The 22,147-nt window shown below is 41.2% G+C and overlaps 1 protein-coding gene across 1 annotated transcript in view; it reads right to left on the bottom strand.

The window, feature by feature from the left end:
• Positions 1 to 1,160: 1,160 nt before the first annotated feature.
• The window catches only part of LOC141743744 (transmembrane protease serine 11E-like), a 43,719-nt gene continuing 22,732 nt past the window's right edge, over positions 1,161 to 22,147 (bottom strand). The window contains exons 4-10 of the mRNA XM_074588625.1: positions 21,340 to 21,407; positions 17,931 to 18,094; positions 8,243 to 8,281; positions 4,868 to 5,063; positions 3,816 to 4,075; positions 2,898 to 3,040; positions 1,161 to 1,369 (exon numbers count right to left, since the gene is read on the bottom strand). Of these exons, the coding sequence (XP_074444726.1) occupies positions 1,208 to 1,369; positions 2,898 to 3,040; positions 3,816 to 4,075; positions 4,868 to 5,063; positions 8,243 to 8,281; positions 17,931 to 18,094; positions 21,340 to 21,407 (1,032 nt within the window). The 3' untranslated portion in view covers positions 1,161 to 1,207. The remainder of the gene's footprint in view (positions 1,370 to 2,897; positions 3,041 to 3,815; positions 4,076 to 4,867; positions 5,064 to 8,242; positions 8,282 to 17,930; positions 18,095 to 21,339; positions 21,408 to 22,147) is intronic.

Below are 22,147 nucleotides of genomic sequence, written 5' to 3' on the forward strand. Positions count from 1 at the left end.
GTAATAGTCATGTCACTGGACCCTCTTCCACCAGCAATCCATGAGATGTCATGCACAGGGGTAGGAAAAGTGCTTAATCAGCATACAAAGATTGCATTTACTCTGAGGTTCTTATCAGGACTGTTCTTTAATATGAAATTACTCTTCAGCCTCTTAAGACGAGATCATGTTTATCCTTGGCAGAGATGAATCCACCAGTGAAGCAAGACAGTATCACTAATTGCTTTCTTTGCAGTGAGATGGTTTCCACTGGCTGGCATGCCCTTGGAAAAACACACTATTTCTTGAACGAAAAAGGTCGTTCCCAGATTATTTATGGTGAATATTTATTTTTCCTTTAGCAAAAATTTTAATGCTGGCTTTCCTTCCAAGGAGGTTGTTCGTGGGGACATACTTATTACAGACAAATTTGGGTAGAGCTTGTGGTTTTGTATCGTAAGTATACTGTCAGTTGAACAGAGTAGATCTCTAGAAGGCAACCGGTACAGAGGTAGCAGCACAATATTGTGATAAAGCACTTCCACAATAGCACTTTCAAATAACTTGAACTTCACAGAATCCACCAAAAATTTTCTGTTAAAAATGTGCTTCGAAAGAAGAACATCAAGCTTTCCTCTTTTCCCTTCCAACTTACTCCAAGCAGAGAAATCCTCCTTTTCCTTAGCTAGGACCTACTCTCAGTCCTGGTTGATCCACTGGTAGCTACCAAGGCCACCAAGCAGGGTGAGCATCCAGGGTCTCGGCTGCAGTCTGTGCAGATGATAGCCTCTAAGAAGAATAAAAACCAAGGGTTCATTTTGCTAGAAACACAGCTGTGACAGCATTTGCTTCACTGGAGGAAGAAGGTTCAGCTTCAGACCGTGGCCATGGACGAAGAAAAAAACTTTTTTTTCCTGGAAAATGTTTGTATTTATAAAGCAGGTAAATTGATAGCTTTTAAATTTTAGTTTAATGACGTCAGTTCATAATTTCTTATAAGTGAGAATGTTTCAAGGCTCAAAGATGAGGCAAGCAATCTCATATATTTAGTATAAATTCTCAAGGGGTTAGGATCTCTGACAGCAAAGATAGTGCGTGCTGCAGGCAAAGGTTGCTTCAGCCAAAACTACACAGAAATATATATACTAAAAAAAAAAATCTTTCAGAATTACAGATAAATATGAGTTGCATGTAGTCTAGGTAGTTAAATCCACTTTTGATTTTGGAATTAGATGCCAGTTTTTGAGGTAATCCAGTCACGGAAATAAGTCACTCGTGTGTAAACTCCAGGTTTATTTGGTTTGGCACATTCGTCTCCCCAGCTTACTATTCCCACGAGGTACCACATCAGTCTAGAGTCTGGAGTAACCAGTGGTCCCCCAGAGTCCCCCTAGAGAAAGAGGAGGGGAAAAAAAGTTTTAATTGATCAGAAGGGAAAATATAATTCTCTCCATAGACAGGAGGGCATGTCCAATAAGAGAAGAAAGAAAGCAGTATTTGAAGAGCTGCCATTTGTGCAGAATCCAGGCTGTTTCTGAAAACTGCGTCAGAAGTCTGTGGCTTTTTCCTGTTCCAATGGAACCTCCTGACCTGCCTGTGTGGTTTTTACAGGAAAAAAAAAAAAAAAAAAAAAAAGGTTCTCTTCTGTTTTGTGAAACGCTGCTCCCCACCTGCCTTGTCTTTCTCCTCATACAAAGTAGGGAAACACAAATATATACAGCAATCTAAGCCAGGAGGAACTTTTTTTTTTTTTTAATAGTAAAATAATTTACAAATTATTTTAGTCACTTGCAGCAGCAACGTTTCAAAAAGGATTTTATCAGGAACTTGGTCTTCTAATTAGACAATACCTTCTTAAGATGTTAGCCACTCTCAAAGGCTGAATTCAGATAGTATTAATAGCATGACACAGTAGTAATTGTTAAACTGGAAACCTTACAGGCTGAAAGGCAATCCTCATACAACAGACCAAAGTCCCTATCTTCCACCAAAATGCTTTACTGAAATAAACAGCAGTTGCATCCTTCTGTTCAGGTCTCTTCAGTCCTGAGCCAGACAGGAACAGAGGAATTGAGCCTCCCAAACTTATTTTGCAAGGAGTTAGGCTTTGGATGTAAATCTGTAGAACAGGGATTCTGAAAAGGGTCTGTTTTCAACCAGCACTTAGAAGTACATTTTTTGTAAATAACATAAATAGCAATTATCTTTTAAAAAGTTATCATTATGGAAATATTTCAGTTTGAACATAAGCATTTCCTTGCAACATTTGCAAACCTGCACCATGCATGTATCATTACTATTCCACTTACACCTAGCTTCCTTATAATTACCTTTGTTTCAGACAGATTTCCTTCCACTGATCCAAGTCTGTTATCAAAGATCGTATCATAACAGATCTGTTATGAGATGATCCAGTCCAGAATTCAGTTTCAATGAGTGATAGTGCATTTTTGTTGACAGCTTAATTACTACATTCTTAAACTTCTTCCTTCTCAACTGTACAGATGTCTGGTCTTGGCTGCTTGAGACATTTAATTTTTAGCTCATATTTAGTGTTTCAGCATTTAGTATCTCTGTCAACATCTTGTCATAACACTTTGCAAACAAATTGTTAGTTAGATTTCACACACAAGAAATTATGAGAAGCAAATGGGCTTGTAGCAGCTGAGTTACAGAATAAGAATTTCATTTCATGCTATGAAAGGTTTAAATTGTGAATATTATACTAATTTAGTTCTCTTATTATGGGTTTTATGTGCTAAATGATGTGTACTAAATGCTACTTCAATTTACGACTTAATTGCTGTTTGAATGGAGCCTATTTAAAGGACTAATACACTGTCAGTTAAGATTTAGTCAGCCAGATACCGGAGTCAGCATTAAAATAGTTTTCCTTTCTAATTTTCAGCTACAGTTACCTGGCAAGCATCTACTCCTCCTTCCAAGTATCCAGCACACAGCATCCTGGGTGTTATGTCCCCATCGTACACTTCTTTTCTGTTGCAAGTGTTTGAGTCTATAAGTTTCACTGTTGCTTCCTGAAGAACGTTTGGAGTTGGACCTGAGGGAAAATATAGTTTGGGCATTTATCAACAGAATTACTTTGCAGTAGTTAAGATACAGGAAGAGCTTTTAATGTTCTCTTATGGAGGACCAGCTTTACTTGGTTTAATATGGAGGTTTTGCTTGTTGATCCGTCTAAATTAGGCTCTTAAGGAAAACATACATACTCCTAGTCTCACTTAGGAACTGTACCATTAAGACAGAAGTAACGATTGCATGGTACATAGTGCCTTAAGTCTAAACCTATATATTTTATACATGTTCCATATAATAGCATGGAACACAAATTACCTAGCAATTTGTGCAGATCATACAAAATGAAGACATCTTGGTTCCATTGCTAAATCTACTCTTAGTGTGGTCTGGTAAGAGTGCAAGCTTGGGTGAATCACCATCTGCAGCTCACTGCACATTTTCCTGAAAGCCTACAGAGTTATCCATAGTTTCTGGCTAGGACTTGAAGAATAATTTTTTAGGTGCTATATAAACACACGCACAGCTGGACTACCTGTCTTGAGGATTTACAATATGAAATGGAAAGGCTGGAAAAGGAGAACAGCCTTCTTCCTGTTTTCTGCTTCAGTGGATTGTAGCTCTGTCTTTGTCCAGACTCATTTTAGAACAAGAAACTGCTGCTCGTGATTAAACAAACCTATTGCTTATAGACAAAGAATTAGGCTTGCTGCCACACAATATATGGCTACAGAAGTGGGATCAATTCAGTCGTAGATGTTTATGTAATATACAGGTCGCCTGGTAGACTCGGGACTCACCGTCATTGGTAAGTGCTCCCCAGCCTGTGATGACAGCATAAATATTGTACGGAAAAGTCTCAGATGGCTCAGGCAGACAAACACGGTGTATGCTACTCGTAAACTCAACTCCTTTAGAGAGCTGCACCAGTGCAATGTCATAATCATGTTCTGGGTAGAGGTACTTTTCATGAATAATAATAGTCTTGACTGATCTTTTCAAGCTTGGTGGCTTCAAAACAGCTCCAAAAGTCGCAGTCCACTTCTGAGGGTGACTCAAGCTGAAAAAAGGTAAGAGTGCTGTAAGTATTTAGCTGTAAATATAAGTGTTTGGGACTTTAAACTTGGTGAGCACCTTTATTGTAAAGCTCCTTCAAGCCAGCTCCCTACTAGATTCCTAAGGCATCCATCATTTTCTGTAATACTGTCCCCCATGTAATTGTGGGCTGCTGCTAGAAGAGGGCAATCCTGCATTCCCTCCTTGACGATGGTCTCATACTCCTCTGTTGCTCCTTGTCCCTGATCTGGCCTTTGTGTTGCCGCAGGGTATAATCAAATCAAAAAGCTCTTCTGCTAGAAAACTCTTCATTTCCTTTATTCTTTTTGCATGTTAATAATCTGGTCAATCAGCAGTTCCATTTTACGTGCCCTGCAGATTCACAACTGCCATGCTTGAAACGGAAGAGCGCTGGGAGTGGATGGCTGAATGGAGGGGTGGGAATGTGGGATTATAATTTCTGGTAGCAGCCTGCAGTGGCAGCAACCTACTTGTAACATGAAGGAGCATCTTTAGAAATGTTTTGTGCAACAGGAAAAAAATACACTCCAATTTCAGTCACATTACCTTTTCTGCGCTTCTTAGCTCAATATGCCAAATGACTATTGATTTCCTCTCGTACAATTGCCAGTTCTGCTCCAAAGAGTCAACCTTTAATTTCTCATTGAAATATTCAAGTGATGGGTCTGCTTAACCCAGACTTTTCTCCTCTGAAGTAGAAAATTGTTCCTCTGGAAAGAGTCAGGGGTTCGGTGCAAATCTGGAAAGCCACACAACTTGATACATGGGAACTTACTCTCTGAAGCAGTGAGCTGCAGATACAAGCCATGTATTGCTGATAAGTGTTGCACCGCAGCGATGGATATTATTGTACTGCAAACTGGCTTGCCACGGCCAGTCCCCCGTCTCTGCAGAAGACAATCCGCCAACTATTCGCAACGACGATGATTTTGCCATTGACTTGACTGATCTATTCTGACGTAACCCACAGACTGTCAAAAAGGAGAAAGAGTGTATTAGTTACGCTCCTGTTTAGTAAATATGCTTGCCAATGGCTGCAGAAAACACATGTAAAATTACACACCACCTCGGCTGTCTAACAGTATTAACGTCAACAAGAAACATACATTCCACCGGCCCCCCAGATCAGAGACCCTCACGCATGACCCATTCTGTTAGAAGCCTGAATTAACAACTGACTATTATGGAAAGCCATGATGGTCAACCATTCAGGCTTAGCTATGTGAGCAGTCCAAATCAAGAATCAAAACCCTTCACCACACAGCCAGGACAATTCCCAAATACAGGGATTGCCAACTTTAATGTCACAGATAATTTGTCATTAGGATAAAACACGAACAAGGCAAAGTCTAAGGTGGGAATGATCCAAGCCATGGACTTTTACCATGCATGCACGCAGATTACATCAGCAAGGTGTCACCTGGAAACAGGCAACTGCGCCTTGCACAAATGGCAGTCTGCAAGTGGACCTGGAGAGACACTTCAGGCAAAGAGCATCACACGAATCCAAGCTGGAAATGACAAAGGCATGGATACCTCCATCACAGTGTGCATCCATGACGAAAAGTATTATCCTCCAAACCCAGAGAGAAATGAAAATATCCATGGTTTCAGACACTAAACTCAGGATATTCAGGAGCAGCTGAAGCTCCCCAGAAGCTTTAGAAACTTCCTCAATGAACAGAGCTGCTTCAGCTGTCTTCTCCCATCCAAACACCATCAAATCCATCTTACCTGGACCAAGACTCACTAGTTTTCATCCAGGCCCCGATTTCAGCTAGACAATAGGAAAGTTGACAGACAGGACTATCCCAATCCATTGAGAAAGAGACAGAGCTAAGAATTATTTGCATAGTGACAACACAATCCAAACCATTGCACTGCCTGTCTCCTCCAGACAGTGACCCAGAGGGGGACAAAGCAGAAATCGGTAATACGTCACTGAAGAGCTGCCAGCTCCAGGGCCCTTGAAGTCCTCAGAAGCGAAACACTGGAGCCACGCAGAGTGTAACCTCTGCCCCTTCCTGCTAGGATCTGCACAAGGTTATGTTAACAGTACCTTATAGTCAAAAGTAGCAGCAATAATGCAGTAGATTGAAAGCTGTTCATAAATTTAAAAACAAAAACAAAAAAAAACCAACCCAAACCAAATAAAAAATATTGAGAAGCTCATGTGCTCAGTGTAGAGTCTGCCCTGTTCTGAGGTTTAAAACCACAATGAAGGACACCAGTGAAACCTCAACCTACTTGTCCAAAACTTTCCGTGTGAAAGGAAAACTGGAGAACATACCAGAATTGGTAAGACTGTCAGCACTAGCATGTTTCGCTCCTGAAAGCTATTGGCAATCCTCAATTACTGTTCGTAAAACTGCACAATCCTATCAACCACTTGAGCAGTCAGTGTTCAAAACACAGGAAATCTCACAGTTCCCTCAGTGCTCCAGAACACCAGCACCTAAAGCTGACCCAAAAAGTGATGTTATTTAATATTCAATTACTTGACAGCCTGCTGCTAAGGAATAAGCAAAACTTCCCAGAGTTAAAAGAAAACAAATTTGTAAGCAAAGATGGCTTTTTATGGCTATTAAATCTCCAAACAAGCTGACTTCCTTCTCTGGAAGCTTAAAAACATCTCTAAAACAAACTACCTCAACTTAACCCCTAAAGCAGTACCTTAAGAAAACCAGTCATATTGCCTTATATTTCTATAAGGAACTATTTTGTGCTACTAGCCATTCCAAAATCCAGAATATTTTCATTATAATCACAGGCTGATGTAACTTCTATACATTTCCTTGTGATCCTTCCTTCCTTCCAATGAACACTAAAGAAAATTACATACTCCCAATTTCTGAGAGCACACAGAAAGCCATCATTCCAAACTCTTCTGCATGTGCCCAGTATTACTGGCTTTTTGGGCACTTCTCACTCGCGGGCTGTGTTGGAGGTCTCTGCTAGGCTGCCATCCTTAAAGCACCAATTGAACAACAGCTGGTACACATTCAGCTGTAAAACTCATCACTTAATGTGTGTATAGGAAAATAAAGGTAGCAAGGTGGAGATGAATTGTTATGCTACAGCATCCAAGACAAGCACATATGAAGCAGACTCTGCAGTCGCTGCTCCAAGGTGCAGTTCTAATACTTTCCATCAAGGAGACAGAGGACAGGTTGTCGGCCCTATGCGGGCAGGATTATACTTGACGAAGTATCCTATTTAAGTACATGTTTTAATCTATTTATAATAACAGATTGCTTCTAACTATAATCTGCTCAAATATAAAATGCATTCAAATCTGTGATAAGGACTCTCCTGCCTGTAGCACGTTATAGTACACCTTTCAGCTAGCTGCTGTGCTTGACAGTAAAGCAGTCTACCAGCCCAAGCAATTAAGTTCCTATATTTATTGGAAGTCTTCGTCGCTCACTGAATTTTACTGTGAACACCTAGGAGCCTGAAATGGCTCAGCTTTCAGGTAGAAACATGGCTTAGCCTCTGCGTGTCCAAATACACTATTAAGCAAACACAGTGTAAAAGCTCCCAACAGCAACTGGATTGGGCTAGTAAATAAACAAGTGTCCTGAACATTACAGTGCTCAGCCCTCACTGGCTAAGTCAGTCCTCTGCTTCCTAGATGGCAGGGTTGGCATTTAAGATGCACCCTCCAGCTCCCACACCAACACCGCTGGAGGCAAAAGCATGCACCATAGGCCCTTACGCAGCAGGACCTGCGCGCCTCCTCTCTGACCAACGCTGGAGATTTCTGTAGAGCCCTCAGCACTTGCTCTTTTCTCATTGTTTGTTCTTTTCTCACCAAATGGCTGATATATTTTTAAAAGAAGGAACATCTCACTGCAAAAAGAAATGACCAAGGAACCCAGCAGTGGGTGTAGACTAGAAGGTATTTTCACCCATCTCCACTATTTTCAAGCCAGTCTTCCTAAGTATCCCAGAAGACACTAATAAAAGAGGCTTCCTCGTATCTGAGCAGAATTTCTAAATGCACAGCTCTTCTGTGTGAAGTACAAGGTCACATTCATTAGTCAGGAGGATGAGAAAAGGCTTTTAAGGGCCAGGAAAAGTGCTCAGAGACTATTAACGCTAATTAAAACAACCGGAGATTTCCCAGGCTTAAAAAGCCCTCACTTACTGTCATTGAAGAGGGCTTCTGCTCTTTTCATCTCCATATCTGAAACAAAGAAACAGTAAGGGTAAGGCCAGGACAGCACAGACACGGTTTCTCATTGGCATGGTCATCCCACGTGACAGCTATTTGGGCACAGGGCACCACAGGAGATAAGGCTGAGGGGAGCTGCTAAAGAAACGAGTGTAGCTCGTATGTGGTCACGTTCTTGCGCTGGCTATTGCACTCCTCTCCACAGTGCTGCTTGCTGTTCTCCAGCCAGCCAGTGTCCTCAGAGGACCAGGCACAGGGTCTTCCCCGTCCTGCTGGACCCAGATGTTTCTGGAGGGGAGTACAAACAAAACAAGTCCTGTATTACTCAAGATCCACAAATTTGTTGGGGAGAGATTTTTACAGTGGAAAGTTTTGAAGTTCCTTTTTTTGTAAAAAAACAACTGGCCGCATTTTACACCAGCGTGAGGGCCAGGGGAGATCTGGCACTCACACTGTGCCTTCTTCGAGATCAGAAGGCACTGACTTCACTGCAGCAATGCCCGCTTACAATAGCAGGGGCTCACTCTCTTTTCTCCTCTCTTATTGAACAACAGGGTGTCTGGTACACTATTAATACTAAAAGAGATAGTTAATAGCAATTTATTACAAGGCACAGAAGGTCCTAGCAATATATTCCCTCCTTTAATATACATGTTGTACATTTATGGACAGTACAGTATGCTCATGCTGACAGTAACAAGCATTGGCTCAAGGTATAAGTCTAGTCCCATTCTTCTAGAATGCTATTTTTACAAGAGCTACCATTTTAGTTGCCAGCAGTAAAAGCAAATGTAAAAAATAAAAATAAATCACACTTTTAATACAATTTTTAAATTATACAGCGCCTCTTGTATAACATTCACAACTTCACATTTTGCAGCTGGACACCCTATCTCAGCAGATCCCTGCCCTTATCCACTCACTTCATTCCTCTTTTCTCTTTGCAGCTACACAGAATAATACCCTAATTTTGATCCAAAACCACACCAAGCCAGGAGGAGTCTCTTTTGAATGCAAAGAGCTCTGGCTCATACTTGTCACCTATTGTGCTTGTATCACTTCTGTTTCGTGTGTGGGCTTGACACTCCTGGTATGCAGGGTGAACTGATGTTTGGAATCCCCCATTACTAGACCTGTACTCATTCATTTCTTAATATGACATTAGGCAGAATATGATAGAAAAAGGAAACAAACAGAACTCCAGCGCATGTACAATTGACTGCAGGGAATGTTACAGAGCAAAGGCAGTGCTAGGGCTGCCGTATGTGCATGCGGCCGCTGCTTTATTTTATAAGAATGGGAGATGAGTTGTTATTAGACATTTATATATCAACACAATCTTATTCACTATAAACAGGAACTGTTCACATAATAAAGACAAGTAAGTTTTACTGGTGGGCAACGACAACTTGCAAGGTCCCCTTCCAGTAAAAATGCTCACTTGTACTTTCTCAGTTCCTGTGAAAGGAGGAAAACCCTGCATTGGGTTTGTGTGGCCGGGTTTGGGGGAGTGGGAGGGCTACAAGGGGTGGCTTCTGTGAGAAGTTTCCCCCATGTCTGGCAGAGCCAATGTCAGTTGGCTCCAAGATGGACTTGCCGCTGGCCAAGGCTGAGCCCATCAGGGATCATGGTAGCACCTCTGTGATAACATATTTAAGAAGCAGGAAAAAAACACTTTTGTTCAGTGTTGTGATGATGTTGTTTTGATTTTGTTGTGGGGAATTCTTTTTTGTTGATGTGAGTGAAGTTTGTGAAGATTGTGTGATGAATGTGGATTTTAAGATAATTCTTAAATATGTGATTCACAGAGGCAAGGGGTGGAATGTACAGCTAATTCTGCATTTCAGGAATGTAAGCTTTAATCCTGTGAATTTCCATGGATTATATGGTTGGTTGTTGCCAAAATCCCTTACATCAAAACGTAATAATACCAGACAGTACAAGCTAGGCCAGCAGAGGAATTCAGCAGTGATGTAAACATTACTGTTTGGTCAGTTACAAAGGAAGGGGAAAAAAATGGGTGCTGAGCTGTGGTAAGGATTTGTCTACTTCACCTATGTATACTGGCAAGAAGTGCTTTGAAAAATCTGGCCCTACCTGTTTATTTCAACTACGATAAGTATCCAATGTTTTCCTAGAAATTCATACAACCTTCAGAACTAGTTCATCATTTGGGTCACACTAGCATTTTATAGCTGGAAACTGGTAAGAAACCAACAAATGTAATCAACAATGAAAGAGCACCTTTTGCCTTCAAGTGCAATATTGATAATAATGTTTTTTTAGCTCTTCTCTGGGTGGAGAGACATTTACCTCATAATGCCTAATTATAAAGCCTGCAGTCAATTATTAACATTTACATTATGTTGCAAAGTTCATCGAGAAGACAAAAGGAGCAACCAGCTTGTTCAAGCGCAGTGCCGGAAGCAATTCAATTGGCATGTTGTCACTGCACCAAGTTTTGCTGTGAGTCACACGGCTGTTCTGCAAGGCACCTGTCTGTATCTCTGTTTGCCTTTTTACGAGGCACGTAGAAAAAAGTACAAGCCTCACATGGGCAAAATTTTACCCATTGCTTCCAGTTGGACGGCTTGTGTGTAATTGGAGAAAGAGGTCTTCCACACACAAGCTGCAGGTCTTAAACAGCATGTCTGTACAGCTCTGAGTTTTAGCATATTTTATAATATATCACAGCTATGTAGCCAATGTACTCTCCCACCCACCGCCGAAGGAGAAAGGCCAGCGACACCTGTCAATAATTTCTATGCTGTATTCACCAGGGGAGGGGCACTGCTTTGCTTTAGAGATCTGCCAGATAAGAGCGCCCTCACCATGTATCCCACACTGGGAGCTGGAACGCGAGTCCTAAAGAAAACACCACAGCAAATGGAGAAAACCTTGACCGGGAGTTTTTAAGAGGTGAAAACAGGTCTGTCTGGCAGCAGACCCAGGAACCCACCGTGCAGATCAGGACAGGTAAAATTAAGGGCACAATACCCAAGACTCAAAACCAAGATCCCAAACCCAGAGCACACGTATGTGTTTGGAAACTTGAAATGACTGACACTATTTTCAGATAAGTCGAGCCCACAGTGGATGCCATCAAAAGCAGGGAGCACTTTGGGTTACACGATACTGCTGAAAATCAGGCTGCATACTGGCTTACCTCGTTAGGGGCTTGCCATCATTTATTACTAGCTTGACATTTTTGGCCTGGTCAACAGCATAGCTGTTTGCATTGTGCCAGCCAACATGTTGCAAGCCCTTGCCTTGAAGCAATCACTTGTAAGGCACGAGAGACAATTTCGCTGCCCTGCTCATTTACTAGTTGCCCTAGTTGCCCTAGTTGCACTACCAAGAAAAAGCATCAATTAGTAACAATTAAAGTGTCATATCTTGTCCCAACCACATACAGCTGCAAAAATAGTTGTTTGTGCCACATTTAGGAAAACAGTGTTCAGGCTTCCACTGTAAACAAGAACAAGTTCAACTTGAACATGCATTGCCTACCTGTAAAATGGAACTTGCCATTTAATTAAAGCCTGCCTAACTTAAAAGAGAAAACTAATGTTTAAATTAAAAAAACAGCAATCTATTGAAATGCCGCTTAGGGATTCCATCTTTCAGAAGAGGGCTCTGTTCCTCAACTGGACAAGCAATTTTGTTAATACAGTTATTTTGCCTATTTAGTAAACGGAATAACTTTAAAACAGACTTGAAGTATTGGTCTTAATTTCCAACTAATGAGAATTGTGACTTGCAGTTACTATTTCATACTACTAACTTACTAGTAAATAACCTCTTTTTACTCCTCAACATATTTGCTTGAGCAAACATGGAAAGAAAAGGGGAGTAAGCAAGCGCAAGAAAGCATCTTTACTTTGGCAATTGTTTATATGCAATAGCCAGTTAAGGCCAGGATTTCTAAGGGAGTTCAGTGCCCAAAGCCCCCGGATCTATTTGGCAACCATCTAAACGTTTGCAGTTTCATAGTTAACTGCAGACTGAATGACCTCTGAGGGATTCAGAGATTCCTACAGAAAAATGTGCTGGCTTTGCACGTCTCTAAATAATATCAGTGTCACTGCATCAGAGGAATTAATCTTGTGTCCACTGCCTCATTTCAGTTCAGCCACAGAGACCAGTGCTTATATTAGAAGGAACATAACAGGCAGAACTCTCAGTGACACAATGGATCAGACATTATGTTGAAGTAGTTCAAGCAAGGCAAGCAAATGCATTACTAGGGGATATTATGCATTTTCAGCGTGGAAAGGACCAGAGATGACTGCAAAACTAAAGATTAGAAATCTGTTTTAAAAACCTGATACAGCTTTACCCAATTACTTATTTTTTTCACAGATGTTGATTTCCAAAAGAAACTTGATTTTCTGTAACGGTTTACAGCCGTGATTTTCTATATATCATAATATAACTGTTAGCTTCAAAGGCAAACTTCATGTTTCATCCTCTATTATATCAAGTTCCCACATCTTGCTTGTGTAAGTTGTTTTTTCACACAGAGAAGGCTAAGTAGAGATTATCTTAAATGGGGTATGAAGGGAGGAGAGGACTGTAAACATTAAAAATATTAAGAAAAAGTACATGCTGCAGTACTAGCAACACATTCTTGGACATGCATTTGAAGCACAGCTTTGTGAATTGTACCAGGGAGCAGAAGCAGCATTTTCCCCACTGTCCTTTGTCACATTTTAATAACAGCTTCCTCGAAAAGAGAGAGAATCACAAAATTTTCAGCTGCATCAGTATCAGGGATCTCGCCTAGTTCAGTGTTTTTTAGAGTAACAACAGGGCAGGCAGGCAAAAAAAGAGTCTCTGGCACATTTCAGTAGATTACCAAACTGGGCAGCTGAGAGGAATGTCACAGAGTGCATTTGTCCTGCAGTGCAGGCAGAGGTGAAGATAATAGCTCTACTTTAATACTCTTTAATTACGTTAAAGACCGTAAAGGCCTGAGATACTGGGGTGAAATGGGAATGAGAGCAGTGAGCAGCAGATTCAGTCACGTTTCAAAAACTGTACCCAAAAGGAAATGCAGGAATTTCCTGGAAGATGGCAAAACATGAGCTTTGGGCTCAGCAGGAAGGTCACGCTCTTGTAGGGTGACATAGTGCGCATAACCTGAAACGTCTTCACACTAACCTTACGATATTCTCACCACTCTCTCAACAGGAATTACCTCCCTAGAGTTATGCACCCTTGTAGAAGTAGCAAAACATGGCTTAGATACAGGTGATGCAATTCTCATTCCTCCAACAGGGGAGAGTAACCTGGTAGAGACAAGACAAAGGCTTTGTACCTCTAATTGTCCCTGTCACCCAGTCCTTCCCTCCCTACTTCTGTCCAGTGGACCTGTCCTCACATCCATGACTTCTCCCCCCCTCCCCCCACCCCACCATTAACCACATCTTAATTTTGTCCATGAGGACAGACAGAGGTCCACACCTCACAGCATACTTATAACAACTCCATGTGGGCATCCTGCAGCCCGAGGAGGGATCTACATGAGGAACTACGTACCAGTTCTGTAGCGTGTATCCAGGCCAATGCATTTTTTAGCATTATTTTTTTTCCTGGCCTACACTCACACCCCAGCTGCAATTAAGGTCTCACTACAGTGAGGACAGCCCAAATCACTTGCAACCTCTGCAGGCAACGCAGAGAAAGGGAAAAACAAGAACTGGGTGAGGAAATTAATTAAATCAACTTATCTGGGTCATCTAAGAAGTCAGGCCAGGATGATTTCCTGCTTAATTCCTTCATCACAAGTATTTCCTTGCAAAATATTCATTTTAAAATACATTTCAGTCTCTTCCATTTCAGCCAGCCTCTCTAGACTGTTGCAAACATTGAAATGCACCACCTTGTGCCAAACTAATGGCATCCAAGGAGGGGAATCTCAGATCTCCACTGTGTTTCCCAATGTACAGGTGCATGTCCTGTTCCACTCCCCCAAGCTGCTGTTGTGGCTAGTAAAGTACAAAACCCCATACTGCTACATACTTCGTTTGAGATTAAACATTCCTCAGTAACGAAGGTCAGACATTCATCTGCATGTCTCCCAAAGAAGACTTGATAAAGAAGTGAGAATCTGTCTCCTAGGTTCTGTACTTTGTATTTGTAAGGAGCTTTAGCAAGCCTCAGATGCCAGATAAATAGAAACAATAACAGTTGACTTGTTGATCAAAACCAATTCATGACTCATTGTTCATGGCCAAAACCCTTGGCTGTGCAACAGGCGGGAATACTTCCTACTCATTTTGAACAGTGCCAGTGATCTTGCAACTAGTTTCTTTCTGACGTCAGAAGTACATTCCCAAAAATACTTTTTGGGAGACTTCCAACCTACCTGACAAAAGCAAATAGTCTGGCAAGCTACTCTACACTTTGCTTAATAGGGATCTAAGCTGTGAGGTGATTCTATTTCTAACCAAGAAACCCTGGGGAAAAAAAAAAACAAACAGCTTTGTAGGAGATCTCTTTGGTGCCACAACTATACAGAGGACAACTGCAACACCTTTTTCTTTCAGAGCTAGTGGAAGCGCAAGTCCTAATGTCGGTGTTTCCAAGTCACCAACTTCGATATCTGATTTTGCTGGCCCTTGCACTGCTGTTCAGGCAGGGCTTAGTTGGCTTGATTCTCCACTGTAAAATATTTGGGTTTCCAGTGGGATTTGCACACAAGTGCAGAGATCTCTACTGCCTCCCATTTTTTATCAAAGCTACAGTGGATGTCTGGAGATACCGCTGTCCTTGACCAAGGGACTATGAAGTCTAGCTAAATAAGAAAGAAGGAACTTCAGTAATAACACATTTGAAGATACTCCGATACCAAGGCATTTTTTGCAGCTCTGTATAAAGAACATCTACTGTTTATTGATGTTACAAAACAGAGACAATACTGTTTTCAGTTTCGCATACGTGTTATTTTTTCACATCTGTATGATCAAGCTTCTCTCTCTCTCTGAAAAAAAACTGAACTAATAAAACTTTGTCAGTTTAGATTTTATCCCATCTTTATTCCCAGTCCTTGGGAATGAAAAGGCAAAGCAAGTTCTACCACTGGGCTGGCAGACTACTTAGTGTTGTGCTGCTGCCCTGAACTGCAGCTGAAGATCCCAAGTGTTGCCTTCAGTTTGCAGGAGTCTGTTGGAGCTGATCCCCAAAGCAAATACTTCTGAGTGAAATGCAAGCTGAGACATGGTGTGAACAACAGATGATTAGATCCTGGGAGGAAGACTTAAGTAGGTTCTCCTTATCAGACCCTCCTCGCATGCAATGTAAGTGCTTGACCTGGATTTGTTCAACTAGTTAGCTATGCTAAACTAAACTATATATTTTGGCCCCCATATTAGAATCTTCTGATAAAGTGATTACAATGAACAGGTTAATGATTTTTTACAAACTATTATGAAAATGTTCTGAGATTGCCTCAACATAAACAAGGATCACGGTTGGCAAAACCATCAAAGCTGCAATGAAGCAAAATTTTGAAAGGTGCTGCAGAGCACGGAAAAAATCTAGTGCTTCTTAGCTTTACTTGGTTTAAATACTAATGTTGGACAGGATATTTCAGGAGGGGAGAGAGAAATGGGAAATGCAAAACCTAGATCCTAGATCCTGGACTTCCAGGATCTGTTGAAAATTGTCACTTCTCCTAGGTGTGAGGAAGAAAACAAGCTTTATAAATTGAGACCTGCTTCTCCTCTAAAAGCACAGGAGTGCTCGGTTCTATACTCTTCACAGGAGTCAACTTGGTTTTCTTGAACAGCAGCACAACAGGAGGTTTCCTAAGCCTCATAGCACTGCCAAAATCCTATTAGCAAAGAAAGATCCAAATGGAATCTTTTATTGTTGTCTCCTAGAAATGGCAAGGCATTGTTTATGTTCCTTTATGTCACGTGTAATGGTTGCACAATGCTAGTCCTGTAGTGAGTAGTAGACCTACGTAGTCAGTGTTTTATGGTTAGGCTGGGAGAGCCAAGAAAAGCAACACGAAGTTTATCATACAACTTTATCAAAGCAACGCAGAGATGCCATCTTTTACTGAGACAACATATTTAATGAAAACATTGTGATTCAATTATATTAGCTAATTTTTTTAACTAGCAACTACTGCATTATTGTAACAGCCCTGGTGCAGTTCAAAGTCAACTAAAACAGAATTTTGAGTCACTTCCCACATTTACCAGACTGAATAAAAGCAGCTAATCAGATAACTCGATGAGAAGATCACAGTCCTTTTCTAACAAGCATTTTTGCACTCCTTCCAATTTTATCCTTTATGTAAGGCACCAAATTAAACTGAAGCTCAAAATTCACTAAATCATGACCTGACTGACTTTAAAAAACAAAAAAAAAACAAAACAAAACAAAAAACCCCAAGCCCATCTCTAGTTGATGCCCAGACACTTTTTTTTCCTATCTGGGAGAAACTACATGTGCACTTTGCTGAACAGGAACTACTGGCCTATAAACAACACCGCAAAGAAATGGTGATTCTCTGCCCAAAGAATGTCAGCTGTCATCTTGAGCCATTCCAATAGGGAAGACTGGTAGTCCCATCAAGAAATGATGGGTGTGTGACAGATCATTTGAGTTTCACTGCATTGCCACAATGCAATGTGCCCAGTTCAAGCACCAAGAGGCAGAATATGATGTTGCTCCTGGTCTTTTCTGAGTGTGAGGAAGGCTGGATCCATCCAGCATGGAATCTGGCTTCTTGTTCTTTCAACACAGCCGTCTGGCCTATGCAGATCTCCGCTGGTTTAAGTAGCCTCATGTGGAAAAGCAAGCGGCAAGTACCCACCCATGTGCTGTACGGTCACCCTTGTGCTAGGAGTAAGCAGAAGGTCTGCAAAAACAAATGGAGCTAGTATCTGTCCTTTCCTTTCAACTAGCAACTCATTCTTGAAACGTCTGACACCCAGAAAAAATGCTGACTATATATAACTGAAGCCAAGTCAGATTCTAAGCCTGAACAAAAATTCTCTAACAGATCAGAAATGTAGAAGAGGAGGGAAACCTGCCTTTCAGTGTCTGTTTGGTAATTCACTAAATCAAAAAGATAGTGCTGTTAATTTTCATATCCTGCAAATGCAGGCCTGCTTTGCAAAGAAGTGGCTAGGTCCCCAGCTGAGAAGTCATACAGATAAGAACATTTTCCTTTTCTTTCCCTTTCCCCTGGGGAATTTGCAAAGATTTTGATCCTCCCACCAAATATATTTTTTTCAGTGCAGTGGCTGTTTCCCCACTGTCATCCAAGCATAGTTTCTGCATTTTCAGGCTCCTGAGAGAAGCAAAGACCTGGGGAGCACGTTTGTGTTGCTGTGTACAGAAGCACTGTGGTAAGGCTCCTACTTTTTACTCTGATAGTAGCATAAGGCTGGTACTGCAGTTTGGAGGGAGGCTAAGGCTGTACTGTGAGGCCATAAAGCAACTGCTCCTGTTTATCCACATTTAAGACATATTTAAAAGACTTAGGTGGGGTTTATATATATCCACTGATTTTGTTCTAACTTAATAAGCAGGAAAGACTGTCATTCAGACTCAGTAACAGCCATCATCAGAAGGGAAAAATCAAGTCTCATCAATCAGAAAAGGGCAAGAACTATGTTTAAGAGAGATGTAATATACTTACTTGAGATGGTAGAAGATCTGACATTTATTCGCAGGGGCCCTGTGTATTTTTTCAGGCCCCTCCGTAAGATCCTTTCAACTCTTTCTCGCAATGTTTCTCTAGAATCCGTGGAGGAGAACCAGAATGTGAGCAAAGCCTCTGCCATCACACCATCAGCATCTGGGCTACAAACCAAGGAAACACAATCCGGTTACCTTCAGCTCATTTCTGCATTTCTTAGTTTTTTCTTCGCTCCTCTAGCAATGGCAATGTAACATAAAGGATTAGATACATTTTTGACAATTTTGTGCATTTTTGAGAGAAGGAATTGCCAAAAGACATCCAAGCAAATGCTGAATGTTCAAACGCATCTTAGGCTAGAAGAAGGCGTGATGCTTTCTGTGAACAAATGGCCAGACCAATGTTATAATGGAGTCTAAAAAGCAGTCACTGACTACATGCTTGGGACACAAGAGCAGGAGGGAATGAACTGATTTGATTGCAATGAAAAGCTGGATACACAGCACTTCAGAAACATCGGCTAGATGGTTAATGGTATCTAGACAGACCTTTCCAGGGCCCTACACATACACAGGATAAAAATTTCTAATCATCGTGAAAAAGGTACTTGGAGCAAAGGGGAGAGGCCACACAACCCAATTCCATCACTGCAACCTCTTGTAAGAATGTGGCTAATAACCTCACGTTATGCAACAATGAATGAAACTCAGCAGCATATCTGCAATCTACTTATCACAGTCCCGGAGATGGACCACAAAAGGGGTCTTTAACATCTCACTGAAAAGTACAAGCGGCACCCACACGGGGACACACAATTCCACAGTTTTGATGTAAGATCAGAGGAAAGAAAAGGAAGAAAAATCTTCTAACAGACTGAATTCACTTGGTAGTAGTATTCATTTTTCCTTAAAGCATCAGATACTGCAAGAGATGGAATTGTAGACTATAAACACGAATGTGTCTAATCTGGCATAGTAAATCTTGCTCTGTGCTTGCAGATGGCTTATCCTTGGTCATTACACAGGGAAGATAAGAGTGTGCGCTGAGAACCTTCTCTCCTGTGCCCCCTCCTACCTGAGCCAAGAAGCAATGACACAATCCACAACAGGTGGAATCACAGTTACTTCATACAGGGGGCAAGCTAACAGCAGTTTGCTCTGTCTTAAGCATCACTCAGATAGGAAAGGAAAAGAGATCTTCTAGTTATATCTCACTATCTTGGAAATCTGTAATTATATAGAGGAAAAATAAGAAAATTAAAAATAGAAGGCAAGTAGCTTATACAGAAATCATGCAATCAGGCTATGATCTTTGAAAGGAACGTGCACCAAAATGAAACAGACGTGTTGCCAGTGAAGGGCAAATAAAAGGCCATGTGTTATGAGCACACCGAGGCACACTGAGTGTTTCGTAGCTGAGCAGAAACACATGTTCCGTGCCTCAAGGATCTCATAATTGAGACTGAGTAGCTATTCATGAACTTTCCAACAGGCTGTTTTTTCCCTTTGTGCCAACTTCAGCGTGATTGCCACTCCGTTTATTTTCCAGATATTATCTGATCCAACTGTGGGTGTTGCTGTGCATTTCTCAGGTGTTCCCTCACCTCTCCCCCCACTCCTCTTCCTGTGCTGTGCCACACTGGAATTACTGTATCAACTCTTGCAAGCACACCACACCTCTCGAAACCCTCGGGTAAGTACAGCCCGCCTTGAATCACTCACTATATAGCAAAGGTCCGGAGCCAAAGACACATAGCCAAGATTTGTTTTGTCTTTCTCAGTGAGCAGTGGGCATTATTACTAATGCATTGTTTATACTGGACCAAAAATATGCACAGCACTTTCCAAGCAAATTCACAACAATGACCTTGCTTAAAAGAGCTTGCAGTCTGAGCACTTAAAGAGGCACAAAGGTTGTACACTCGAAAAAGCAAACAAGCTTTGGCGCATACAGGTCTTGCATCCAGCACAGCAAACACCTCAGTTTATCCTTGGGAACAGGAACTAATGAAAAATATTACTTCTTCCTACAGATTGGCCTCTCAGATCCTCAAGTGACCTTGTCTACACTTGTAACACTCTAGTCAGTATCGAAAAATATTCCTAAAGCTACATCCAAATAATGACTTTTGTGATTTGCCTAACCCTTAGGGGTTAAGCTAAGGTAGAGCAGGAGGCAGGATTTCACAAACTGTAGAACAAGAAGAAATACATTCAGAAGAATAAGATCTTGAGGCTGCTCTCATTAGTCTTGCAGCTTTAGCGTGTGATTTTTAAGACATTCAAGAGTTACTTGCAAAGCAATGGGCACTGTCACTCAGGAACAAGACCTAAGTATTACAATAGACAGTTCTGTAAAAAGGTCATTTTCAGCACTCAACAGCGGTCAAAAAAATCAAAACAAACATTAGGTATTATTGCCAAATAGACAGAGAATAAAAGAGAAAAAAACCCCATTGTTCAATGATAATCCCAACCACAGGTCTGACCTTTTCATCTCTAAAAGCAGGGTCAGTAGACCTGAAAGAGATACAGAGTAGGGTGACCAGGTGACAAGGAACAGTTCCTGCAAAAAATGGCTGAGCAGGCTGAGACTTTCAACTGAAAAAAAGAGTAGAGTTCATGTGGTACAGGAGAGAAAAGGGATATGATGGGAGTGTCCGATACCGCTAATTGCATGGTGAGAAGGGATAGAGATCAACTTTTCATCACCTCTTCCAGCACAAGAACTAGGAGCCACTGAGTGATCCAAAGAAGGTGGCTCTTCACAAGTAACTCCTTACTAAAGGATTGAGGTGCAGGAATTTCAAGAGTCCAGGGGAGACTGGACAAGTCTTTGGAAAATAACTCCTCAGGGGCTTCTAAACAAACCACAACCACTTCAGGAAATACCAAGTGGTAAATAGCTGGAGGTAGGGAGCTTACCAAGAAGCAGTTATCATACGTCTGTTGTGCTGCAACTGTTCCTTAGGCACCTACTTATGCCTGTTCTTAGAGACACAACAGTGACAAGTGGGACCTTCTGAACCAGCACAGCCATGCTTGATTTCTACTTGACAAGCCCAGCACAGTAGCAATACTAGAAGTAAAATGACATCTGCATTATAGTGAAGGAAATAGTTTTGAAAATGCTCTTCATTTTTAGATAGTTTGAGTTATATCTGCTTTATTAGCTAAAGCTTGCTCAAGATCTGAATACAAACTTGTATGGAATTTGGACTGACTTGAAGCTTTATCTTCTGCATCAAGATCCAAAGGAGGGCATGGCTCAGAGTAAGATTATGCTCAATTGGGGATTATGTATTTACATAAAATACACTTTACTGAATTAGATCAAATGGCTGTCTAGATGGGCTTGGTGTACATTTCATTTTTTCTCAGCTGTGTGCATTTATTATAATCTCACATACCTCACTCTGATTAAGCGTGAACGGATGTATTTTTTCCTTAAAATGGAATTGTTAAATGTCTTGTCGATCTGTTGAAAAAAGAAAAAAATAAGATAACAAGAAAAAAAAGGAGGAAAATGGACATATTGCTGGAAGGAGCATTCAGAAAATAGCATTCAGTTACAAACTCACAGATTACAGAGCCAAGAAACGTAATCCAGCCCAGCCTCTAGATAACATTCGCCACAGACTTTTCCTAACCATTTCCCATTTGGCCTAAGGCACATCATGAAAAGTTAACTCATTTTACTAAATATTCTATGACCACATCAGTGTGCCACTATAGTGCTGTCCCGTCCGCTCCCAGGCATAATGAGGGATATTTATAAACATCCTTGAAACACACTGCTGCAGTTTCCCAAAGCGTAGCCTCCTAAAGGTGGCCTACAGAAAGGATATAGCATGCTGTGCTCTGCACTGCACTGAGCCTCTCTTGTAAGGGTACTTTCTGATACAGCACTTATCCTTGGTCCTATGGAAATCTATAGCAACACTACCAGTGATCTGAAATTATACCCCTTAAACACCCTTGTGATATGCCACATGCAAGGGGACTTGTCAAGCAATTCTCATCAGAAATCGGAAATCTAGGACTCATAAGAAATCAATCCCTAAATGACACATCTTTGCTGGTGCCTGCTTAACCACATCCTGCTTTAGGCTGAATGTTGTCTCAGGATTGCGTGATCAGTCTGAGACACCGCAGTGTGATATAACATGGCATGAAATTCTGCCAGGAATGGCTCAGGATCACTGAAGTATTGAGAAA

The sequence above is a fragment of the Larus michahellis genome, chromosome 5 (genome assembly GCF_964199755.1).
Source record: "Larus michahellis chromosome 5, bLarMic1.1, whole genome shotgun sequence".
NCBI classification, from domain to species: Eukaryota; Metazoa; Chordata; class Aves; order Charadriiformes; family Laridae; genus Larus; species Larus michahellis.